The following is a 12,095-nucleotide window of genomic DNA, read 5'->3' as shown; positions in this document are numbered from 1 at the left end:
TTTACTAAATAGATTATATGAAAGAGAAAAATTGTATTTACCATCCCATATATGATTTACCAACATACACATTGTTCTTGAGACATTTTCTGAATTGAAAGTTGAAGGGTTAAGGCGCCCATATACATTAGACGAATGTCGGCCGAACCAGCCGATCTCAGCAGACTGTTTGTCTTGAGAAGTCGATCATGCATGTCCGACTGCTGATTGTGCTCTTGGAGATAAGCCACTGACCAACGTGTTAATTGGCGACTTTCTCCTAGAAAACACAGGAGATCGATCTTGGCCGAGTGACTGCTCCTGTGTATGGGAGAGTCGGTCAAGATGGCCGTCATCCAACGATCGGCCAAAGCATCGTTCGGCCAACAGCTATCTGATGTGTATGGTCAGCTATATTGCCATCAAAGAAAGCATCCAGAGGATAAGTGATAACTTGCTGATCACTGGGAGCCTATCAATGGGACCCCTGATGATGCCAAAAGGTAGTCTGAAATGCCACATTGCAATAAAGCATTGGCCATACTCTGTAGAAAGCGAGTATTCTCTGGTTGTTCCATAGACAATGCTGCACAATTGAAAGCCTCGTTCCTTGAGGTGGTGCAAATCAGTCCACAGGGCTCAGTCCTGAGAAACGCCTCCCACGGCTCTTTTATTTACCCGGCCTGGCGCAATGTCACATATGCATCACACTGTGGACCTGGGTCCTGTGAATCGATTTGCGGTGACTCAAGTGATAATTATTCCCATCTGAACAAGTCATCACCTAAGTTTTTGATCTCTCAAGAAACCCCTTATGAATATGAAGCCTGGTACATGTACAGAAGAGCCACAGCTAGGTAGGGACTGTCAGATGTGCATTGGTTGCCCTGGGACTAGTGGTGAAGAAAGGCCACACTGCCTTGGACTGGGTATTTACATGCAGGACTACGGTCACAGGTGTTCAAAAGGTACACGTGGCTCCCAGAAAGACAGGAGACCTACCGGCTGCCGCACAAACCTCCCTCGAGGCAGCAACTTCCCAACTTTTTCTTTACCATAGGGCTGAGCCCTGGCATCCAAATACACAATTCAGGGCCAGGGTCGGAATAGGGTGACTACCATATTGAGCCTGACATAACAATGATTTTTATTCTCTGATGCAGCGATGTCTGTGGTTCTATGATGATCAGTTCTGATCAATGGACAACCTGCTTCAAATTATCGTCAATTATTCTGGATAAACATCAGAATCTTAGCGTTTAATAAGGTCTGGGATGAGAAGTGAGCAGCAGATTACATGTACAATATTGGTAACAGGTGCTAGAAGTTTCCTACATTCCCATGATTTGATATATTTTTGTAACACTCCTTTAAAGACAATGGTCCAGAGCTAATCTATAGCCATGTACCCTCCTGTATCTGCTTCTATTGTTATACATTTACACCGTTAGGCCTCTTTCACACGTCTGTGAAAATCACGCACGTTTTTTACGGACATGTTAAAGGTGCGTATTGGCCTCCGTGTGCCCTCTTTATGGCACACGTGTGTTCTCCGTGTGTTATCCGTGATAACACACGGAGAATGGGAACTTTCTGCTCACTTGTCCCTGGCGTTGCTGTCCGTGGTGCTGATCTTCAGTCTCCGGTCCTGCAGACTCCCCGCTGCTGCTGCTTCCGGCCCACAGTGAAGTGAATATGCAATGAGCATAATCAGCGGGGGTCGGAAGCAAGTGACAGCAGCGGCAAAGACAGCAGTGCTGGAGAAGGTTAGTATAGAAATTTTTTTATTTTTTTTTTCACAGACACGTACGTGTGTTTTCTCCGGTGCGTGTCACACGGATCACATTCGTGCGGTCTGTGTGACACCCGTGATGCCGGAAAAAAAAACAGACATTTCTACATGTGGAGCACATATATGGCAAAACACGCCCGTGTGCGCAGACCCATTGACGTGTGCCCGTGTCTCCGGCATGTGAGAAAATGGACCAGACACGGATGTGTGAAGGAGGCCTTATAAGAAATACTTCTTTGTATATATTTTTGACAACTACTATGATAACTCCGTTTTTGAGGCATGTCTGGAAACATCTCAGGTGCTGTGTAGTCAATGCGGCCAAACGCTTTTAGCGGTCACTCATGTTTTGGGTTGTTTTCCAGTGATATCCTTAGAAGTTCTCATTGTAGATCACCCAAAAAAAAAAGTCAAGCCTTTAGATTCATGTGGCCGGTTTTACAGCCTACAATATTTTAGCCATACTCATTCCCTGGTGATCCAAACTAGGGCTAGATTTATAGAGGCCATGTTTTCTCCCCTTCATCAAAGAGTCTGTGGTCTGGGATGCCAATTACATGTAGGAATTAGAGTTGTTGTGAATTGATTTGCAGGATCTGGTCCATCGGCCACGTCAGTAATATGTGATCGCTCGTCAGGAGAACTGAGTCCTAGGTCCCGCCATCAGAAGCTTTTCTTGTGATTAGCCTGGTGCTGTCAGTGTTGCACATGTGACAATGAACCAGGCCGGTGATTCAGAAGAAGAGCGTCAGATTCAGTCAGGTAGGAGGTGTTCTCACAGCTTCCATCCAGTGACCACAGATTGCTGATGTGGCTGATAGGACATGTGTTTTGATTCACATCAACTCTGGTAGGAATATTTTGAGAGGAAGGAGAAAAAAAAAAAAATCATAGTTAAAGGGGTTGTCCACTACTTTTACTTTGTTGGCCTATTCTTGGGATAGGTCATCAATGTCTGATTGGCCGGGGTCCAGCACTCGCCACCCCAGCAGATCAGCGGTTCACGGTGCTGGCGGTGGCAGCTGGTGGCCTGAAATGCTCAGTTCCGAAGCTGCCCTGTCTTCTCATAACGGCTGAGGCCCGGTAATGCGCATCTGCCTTTTATTAATTTGAATTAAGGCGGATCTCCAGCATCCAGCTACGGCCGTTATCAGAAGACTGAGAAGTCTAAAGGGGGCTTTACACGGTAGCGATATCGCTAACAATTTGTAGCGATAGCGAGCGTGTAAGTACCCGCCCCCGTCGCGCATGCGATTGTTTGTGATCGCTGCCGTAGCGAACATTATCGCTACGGCAGCGTCACACATACTTACCTGGTCGGCGGCGTCGCTGTGACTGCCGAACAATCCCTCCTTCAAGGGGGAGGGACGTTCGGCATCACAGCGACGTCACCGCAACGTCACTAAGCGGCTAGCCAATCAAAGCGGAGGGGCGGAGATGAGCAGGACGTAACATCCCGCCCACCTCCTTCCTTCCTCATTGTGGCTAGCGGCAGGTAAGGAGACGTTCATATCGACATAGCGATGTGTGCTGCCGCATGAGCGATGAACCACCTGGATAAACAACCCTTACCGATTATTGAGTTTGGGACGACCGCTCCATGGTGAACGATTTTCACCATGTTTGAGGTCGCTTAAGGTCGCTGGTCAGTGTCACACGCTGCGATTTCGTTAATGACGCCGGATGTGCGTCACTAACAACTTGACCCCGACGACAAAACATTAACAATATCGTAGCGTGTAAAGCCCCCTTAAGAACAGAGCATTTCCGGCTGCCTGCTACCACAGCCGGCACAGAGAACAGCTAATCGGTGGAGGTGAGGGGTGTTGGACCCCCGCCAATCACACATTGATGACCTATTCCAAGGATAGGCCATCAATGTAAAACTAGCGGTCAATCTCCTTAAGGCTGGTTTCACATCAGCGTTTTGGTTTTTTTTTTTTTTTTAACTGCGGCACAAATGGATTATTTGCCACAAAGCCAAATCCTTTACAAATGCGTTGTCATTTCATTGCATTTGCAATGGAATCGCGGCGATATGCGGTCACATGTGGTTGCGTGCAGCACAAACTGGATCTGTTGCTTTGCAGTATTTTACCTTTGTTCAAAAACGCTACTTGCAGCATTTTTTTCCTCGGGCAAAATACTGCATGTCAATGGATCCGTTAGATTGCGGCGGTACCTGCAATGTCTCTCAATGGGCGCCGGATCCTTCTGCAGTCTGCACCAGAAGTTGCCATATCCTGATAGACACAGGATCCTGTTGGCTGTACTGAGCATGCCCAGAAAGCAGCCTGGCATGGTCAGTACAGAAATCTCTCTCTCTCTCACACTCAGACAAAAGACCAGGATCGTGGAGGGATGAGAGGGAGTAATAAAGAGGGAGTCCATAAGTGTGTCTGTGGATTTATTTCTAATAAATAATTTTTTCTCTGTGTGGAGTCTTTTTTTTTTTTAACCCTTTATTGGAGATTAATGGCTGGGTCAAACTTGGCCTGACATTAGGAATCTCTGGCTTAATACCAGCTGGTAAAACAAAGCTGGTATTAACCCCTTATTACCCAGCATGCCATCTGGCACCAGGGCCGCTGGAATAGTTTGATACAGCGACAGATGATGGCGCTTCTATTAACGCGCCATTTTCTGGGGTGGCTGCGAACTGCAATTCATAGTGATGGGAGCCCAGAAAGTTTGGGCCAACCTGTGCTGCGGATTCTAATCCCCAGCTGCCTGCTGTACCTGGCTAGCATGCAAAAATATAGCGAAGCCCACGTCTTTTTTTTTTCTTCCTCTTTGTTTTTTTTTTTGTTTTTAAAGTGTTTTGCCCAAAAACTGAGAGGGCTTTCTTGGATCTTCCATTGCCAGTGAAGGTAACACCAAGCAGTGCTTGGTATAAATAAATCAACATGGGCTTCGCCCATCGAGCCCCCGAGTATTTTACTGCTCATTCATCCCTACTCCTGACCACACAGCCAGTAGAACAATTAATCAGATCAGCTGACTCCAGTGTCGGTCGATTACTTGTTCTGTGTCACCTGCATGCATCGCAGTGTGTGCGGGCTGTGAGGTCAGCTGAGTTCGGACGGCAATGGCGTCAGCTGATCTGAACTCAGATGAACTCCTGACCTCACAGCCTGCACACTCTGCGATGGATGCAGCTGGACACAGAACAAGTAATCGGCCGACACTGGAGTCAGCATATTACTTGTTCTGCTGGCTAGTTCAGATCAGCTGACTCAAGTGCCGGCCGAACTTAGCTGACCTCACAGCCCGCACACGGTCATGCGTGATCGGCAGCAGGCAGTGACTGCTGAACCTGCATCCACAGCGTGTGCGGGCTGTGAGATCAGGAGTTCAGCTAACTCCTGATCGGCTGACTCCAGTGCCGGCCGATAAATTCTGTGTCTCGCTGCATCCAGGATCCGGTAAAATAACAACTACAGTTGCATGCGTTGCACATTTTATCCACAGGATTGGGTCATATGCGGTTTGCGGTTTTTTGCCTACAGACAAAAAAAACGCTGATGTGAAACCAGCCTAAGTAAAACCCTAACAACATGGCCCCTCTAATTTCCACACTAAGATTTCGCTCCCACTTGCGTATAAAATGGACAAGTGCAACGCGTGAAAAAAATATCACCTTGCACTCAGATAAATGTTAGTCAATGAGGCAGGGCAGATCTGTGATTTTTTTTTCTCACCAGTATTCGGACGAGATTTGTCACACAGACCATGCCATCCGATTTTCACATATACATTACCATTCTGTAGCATAGTGCACTGTATATGGTCCTGTAAATGATTGTAGAATAATAGCTGCTGAGAAAAAAAAAGCATTTCATACAGATGCTAGATGAGGGAAAAACAAAAACACACTCTGGCATGACATATGCAGGACACTCAGCGCACTTTTCGGGATGAGAATTGGAGTAATTCTTTATACACAGATGTGATCGAACCCTTCGCTGGGCTACACAGCACCTGTGGCCACCAAACAGGTTACATGGGTAATGGTGGCAGCATTGTGATAACAGCATCATGCAAGTGAAGGTGTTTGCACTGTGACCCCTAAGTGACCGGGTGACCGGGACAAGCAAGTCACAAAAAGATGGCTGTAGATGGATCTTTTCTGACTTGCTTATTGCGGTACCTTGTGGGTTGTAACATTACCCCTTTACTTCCAATATGCTGCAATGTAGCAACGACATAGAACAATCTTTAGCCGCGCACCCTTCATCCAACACAAAGGTCGCTGTGTAGGCCCATCCTTACATGTAATTGTAACGATGTTATAGTCCTGACCTCTTCGGGTATACTCACACATGGCAGATTCCATACAGATTTTTGCCTCTGTAAGGCTATGTGCCTACGGGAGCTCGCACCTGGGGATATATATGCAGGTATGTCCGCAGGTTTCCCGCAGCAGCTCCCCGGAATCCGCAGCTATCCATAGCTGTGGTATTCCAGCGAAATATTTGCAGACATTCATGCGACTTACCTGCGGAAGTCCCGGCCTGTATCTCCGCAGGTAATTCCGCAGGAATAATTGACATGCAATTATGTGCGGCTGCGGGACATCCACAGCATATTCCGCAGCTGCACATACCGCAGCATGGACATAGACACTCCCCATGTCCCATAGAATAACATGGGGAGTGTCTGTACTTGCTGAAACCTGTGGCTTTATCTAGAAAATCCAGATAAATCTGCAGGTTTTCCGCGGCAAAATCCGCAGATGCGAGCTCCCGTGGGCACATAGCCTAAGGCTACTTTCACACATCCGGTTTGAGCAGTGCGGCTCAATCCGGCTGTGAAACCTATGCAACGGATGCAGCGAAAACACCGCATCCTTTGCATAAGTTTTTACATGCATCCCGTCCAGTTTTTTACGGTTGCAGCACGCTACTGAGCATGCGCAGTGGAAGAAACCGCATGCGGCGGCCGGATGCGTTTTTTCCGCATCGCGCCGCATCCGGCGTCCATAGGCATGCATTGAAAAATGCGCCGCAGCGGCCGGATGCGGTGCAATGCGGTTTTTTTGCCGGAGCAAAAAAAGGTGCCAGGGAACGTTCCATCTGGCTGCGGCATCGGCTAAATCTGCCACATGCGGCAAAAACCGGACCGAACGCAAGCCCATGCGGCACAATACGGCACTAATGTAAGTCTAGGCAAAAAAAAAACGCAACCGGCGGCAAAAAAAAACGGTTGCGGTTTTTCTGTAGAGCGCCGTATTGTGCCGCAGAGCAAAAACCGGATGTGTGAAAGTAGCCTAAAAGGTGGTGTCACACATAGCGACGCAGCAGCGATCACGACCAGCGAGCTGACCTTATCAGGATCACTGCTGCGTCGTTACATGGTCGCTGGTGAGCTGTCAAACAGGCAGATCTCACCAGCGACCAGCCCCCAGCCAGTAGCGACGCGTGGAAGCGTAACTAAGGTAAATATCGGGTAACCAAGGAAAGCCCTTTCCTTGGTTACCCGATATTTACCTTAGTTACTAGCGTCCGCCGCTCTCACGCTGCCAGTGCCGGCTCCCTGTTCCCTGCACTCCTAGCCAGAGTACACATCGGGTTAATTACCCGATGTGTACTCCAGCTACGTGTGCAGGGAGCAGGGAGCCGGCACTGGCAGCGTGAGAGCGGCGGACGCTAGTAACTAAGGTAAATATCGGGTAACCAAGGAAAGGGCTTCTTGGTTACCCGATGTTTACCATGGTTACAGCTTACCGCAGGCTGCCAGACGCCGGCTCCCTGCTCGCTTCAATTCGTTGCTCTCTCACTGTCACACACAGCGATGTGTGCTTCACAGCGGGAGAGCAACGAGCAAAAAATGAAGCAGGACATTCAGCAACGACCGGTGACCTCACAGCAGGGGCCAGGTCATTGCTGGATGTCACACACAGCGATAGCGACGGGACATCGCTGCTACGTCACAGAAAATGGTGACTTAGCGGCGACGTCGTTGTCGTCGTCGCTATGTGTGACACCACCTTTAGAGCTCTTTCATAGATCACCATGTGAATGGATTTCTGAAAGTCCCAGTCAAGTGAAATGGGGGAATCTTAGAAAGTTTTGCAACTCCGCAGACGTGTGTGAACATATACCCTTACCAATAGGACATGGAGATTATATCAGGATCGGGTCAAATCTGCATTAAAACGTTGACAGATTGTGCTGAAAATATAGGAAAAAAAGAGCGCAGCACTCAGAAGGAAACACGGACTGGCTCCAATGATGTGTCGGGCCGGCATGGAAGGAGCCCAGCATCACTGGGGATTTTATTGTTTTACTCCAAACAGCAAAATAAAAAAAAAAAAGTTGATGTAAACATAGTCTAATAACTGCAATTGCATAACTTTGGGATTCCTATTAGGCCCCCTTCACATGTCTGTGATTCCGGTACGCATGACGCTGTTTTTATACGTACCGGACACACGGACATACGCAGACCTAGTAAAATCAATAGGACTGTGCACACATCAGTGATTTCTCATGAATGTGTGTCCGTGTTCTGCACGAAGACAAGTCCATTTTTCTCCGGTAGCACTGACGTGATCAGTGTGTCATGTACCAGAGAACACGTGTCTGAAAGAAAATGAATTTCTATACTCACCTGTCATCAGTTGACGTCACTTGCTTCCGGGCCTGATCATTATGCTCATGCATAGTCACTGCATTACGGACCGGAAAGCAGCAGCATCTCCCGGGGACAAACGAGTAAAAAGTCCCTGATCTCCGTGTGCTTTCACGGATAGCACACGTGTGTCATAATCACGGCACACAGAAGGCCATACGCACCTTCAACTCGTCCAAGTAAAAAGTGTGTTTTAGGCCTCTGCCACATTCACGTGAAAATCACGCACGTGCCGAGAGACACGTATTTCCCCTGAGTGTTGCGTGCAGGTAAGTACGTGTCTCTGGTACGTGCGGGACACAAGTGTTCTACGTGTGCTATCCGCGCTAGCACACGTAGAACCGGTAATTTACATACTCACGTGGTCCTTCCTGCTGTCCGCGCTGTTGTCCGTGGTGCTGATCTTCGGTCTCCAGCCCTCCCGTCTCCCCGCTGCTGCTGCTGCCAGGCAGTGAAGTGAATATTCAATGAGTATAATGAGCGGCGGTCGGCAGCAAGAGGCAGCAGCGGCAGAGACAGGAGGGCTGGAGAAGGTGAGTAAATGTTTTTTTTTTTCCCACTGACACGTGTGTTTTCTCCGGCGCGTGTCACACGGGACCGCATCCACACTACACCCGTGTGGTACGGGTGCGGGCCGTGTGACACCCGTGCTGTGGGAGAAAACACTGACATGTCAGCGCTTTGAAAAAACGCACACACGTACAAACGCACACAGACACACGTTCCGTGTGGTTTTACGTGTGTGTGCCTGCTACAATAGGGTAGCATTGCTTAACGTGTCTCTGTGCCGCCGGTACGTGTAAAAAATGACAAACACGTGCCGGTGGCACGGATGTGTGTTGCAGGCCTTACACAACAGATGTGGGAAAAAGGCCTGAAGCAGCTGAAGGATCAGTTCCACCTCAATATTGTGTCTAGACACCATTCACACTTGGGATTTTTTGTATTATATATACATATACACACAAAAAAATAATATACATTTTATATATATATATATATATATATATATATATATATATATATATATATATATATATATATATATATATATATACATATAATTATTTAGAAATGGAGTCTGAAAGATGTCATCTTGTGCCTCAGTCATGATCACATTGTTGTTACAGGATCTTTTATTTTTTTGATGGCGGTCAGAGGGCAACGGATGAGCAAATCAAATGTAAATGTTATACAAATCATACGGTGATGCTGAGATTTACTAATATATATATATATATATATATATATATATATATATATATATATATATATATATATGCACTTTCTCCGTCACCTTCCACCAAACAAGTCTCGTGTGTCCCAAGGTCCATGAAACAACCTTTTAAGGAGTAAATCTCATCCTGGTGGATAAAGTTTGGCCCCCGACCTGACGAGGATTCCCGCACTGGGACGTCGCCTGTCCGGATGGATGCTGCGAGCCGTGCCTATTGCTGTGAATACCTGGTGTCAGGGGGTCATCAGCAGAACAGTGGAATATTCTAAGGACACGTGGAGACGGACCGCTGCCAAATTCCCATTGTTTAGAACCAGAGACAAATCCCACTGATCTTATGGTCACTTGTCGTCAGTGATTGTTGGGAGGTCTATGGCCGTCAGACAGGAATAACACAGGCACAATGGAGGAATCCACACAAATGAAGGAGATAAAGCCACAGACATAAAAGCCACCACAGACAATAAAGAAAGGACAGAGGTGAAGAGCGACATGTGTGTAACACACCAAACCCAGGGAAGAGAGGGAACACGGATGACAAAAATGAGGAGGAGAGAAAAGGGAACAAAGGAAAGATGTGAGGGGAGGGAGACGTCCAGAATAGACAGAAGGAGCCAGCCTGAAGCTGGGCTCACCCCACAGAGCTGTGCCCATGGGCAGCCTGTAATGGCACCAGCACCGCCGTGTGTGGGACGTGATCCAGCACATACATGTAGGGCCAGGCCTCAGCACAAAGAACGCTACAGGTTCAGGGAGCAGTATGTGGGTGGTGCAGGCCTAGTCTGTGCCCATAAGCCGGGCACCACACAGCCTGGATGGCACTCAGGAGAGCCTGTGCACGTACACAAGGTGTGGAGCCCTGATCCTCAGGCCCTGGCAATAATAGGACATGCATGGCACATCCTCCATCTGTCTACACCCAGTCTATTTACAAACAAGTGGCTGGCTGGGCACAGATGTGGGCACAATGTCTGCTGCTCAGCCGCTGCCTGCTCCTCATAACAATGAAAATGCAGTGATTGCAGGTAATAATTCCTGCATGGAAAACACAGGGGCCTAGAGCAGGCAGGGAGCAGGCAGCAGGCAGGCAGCTCTGCCATCTGCCCAGCCTGATCAGCCCGGGCACTGCTGCTGCAGAGCAGGGGAGGTGATGCCGGCTGTATACAGGGTGATGGCTGGGGTGGCTCAACAGGCAGGGTCTGCAGCCGCTCCATGCTCAGGTGATGTATGGACATAGCAGCACACAGTGTCTGCACACAGCAGTGTCTGCACTCAGCCCCACTACCTGCTCGCTCAGGCGGACGATGCGCTGCAGTTTGCCCTCGTCCTGCAGAAGCTGGCGGAGCTGCTCGGTGCTCAGCACCCCGAATCGGTCCGATGGGCTGGAGCCGCCGCCGCTGCCGGCCTCCGGGGAAGGATCAGTACGGGCGGCGGGCTTCGAGCTGCCCGGCTCCGAGGACAGCTGGGGGCGGGTGAGCCCCGGCTTGGCGTTCTCGTGCTCCGGGGACGGATGGGAGCGGCTCCCCGGGTTCATGCTGCCGGGCTCCGGGTCCACTCTCAATCCCGCGGTCCCCGCAGTCTGCAGCGGGGGGCGCAATACCCGGAGCGGCCAGCAGAGGGCGCCCGGAGCCTTCTCTATGTGTCCAGCTCGCAGTGTAATAGCTGCCGCCTGGAGCTGTGTCTGCCTATACACAGAGCTAAATATACCCCAGCCCTGCACAGAAATAAATATATATCTGCTCACACACAGGCACCTTCCTGCGTGTCAGTGTGCCCATAGGAGCTCACTACATAGCAACGGGCTGGGAACTCGGGGAGAGGAGCACAATGTGGGGGATTCCCTCCCCAGCCATCCATTGTTCAGACAGCAATCATGTGCAGGTCACTTGTAGGGTCCAGGGCCTGGCAGTAATACAAGGAATGGGGCCAGGGCAATAATATACAGGGAGTGGGCCCAGGGCCGAGCAGTAATACAGGGAATGGGGCCAGGGCCTGGCAGTAATACAGGGAGTGGGTCCACGGCCTGGCAGTAATACAGGGAGTGGGTCCAGGGTCGGGCAGTAATACAGGGAGTGGGCCCAGGGCCGGGCAGTAATACAGGGAGTGGGCCCAGGGCCGGGCAGTAATACAGGGAGTGGGCCCAGGGCCGGGCAGTAATACAGGGAGTGGACCCAGGGCCGGGCAGTAATACAGGGAGTGGACCCAGGGCCGGGCAGTAATACAGGGAGTGGGGCCAGGGCCGGCAGTAATACAGGGAGTGGGGCCAGGGCCGGCAGTAATACAGGGAGTGGGCCCAGGGCCGGGCAGTAATACAGGGAGTGGGGCCAGGGCCGGGCAGTAATATACAGGGAGTGGGCCCAGGACAGTAATACAGGGAGTGGGTCCAGGGCCGGGCAGTAATACAGGGAGTGGGCCCAGGGCAGTAATACAGGGAGTGGGTCCAGGGCCTGGCAA

General features: G+C 49.7%; 1 protein-coding gene across 1 annotated transcript in view; it reads right to left on the bottom strand.

The window, feature by feature from the left end:
- Positions 1–11,263, bottom strand: part of VPS37D (VPS37D subunit of ESCRT-I) — a 37,085-nt gene extending 25,822 nt beyond the window's left edge. The window contains exon 1 of the mRNA XM_075333295.1: positions 10,927–11,263. Coding sequence (XP_075189410.1) covers positions 10,927–11,175 — 249 coding nt within the window. The 5' untranslated portion in view covers positions 11,176–11,263. The remainder of the gene's footprint in view (positions 1–10,926) is intronic.
- Positions 11,264–12,095: the final 832 nt, after the last annotated feature.

The sequence above is a fragment of the Anomaloglossus baeobatrachus genome, chromosome 2 (assembly GCF_048569485.1).
Source record: "Anomaloglossus baeobatrachus isolate aAnoBae1 chromosome 2, aAnoBae1.hap1, whole genome shotgun sequence".
Lineage (NCBI taxonomy): Eukaryota > Metazoa > Chordata > Amphibia > Anura > Aromobatidae > Anomaloglossus > Anomaloglossus baeobatrachus.
The sequence above is the reverse complement of the archived record's forward strand: the minus strand, read 5'-3'. Positions and strand labels throughout refer to the sequence as shown.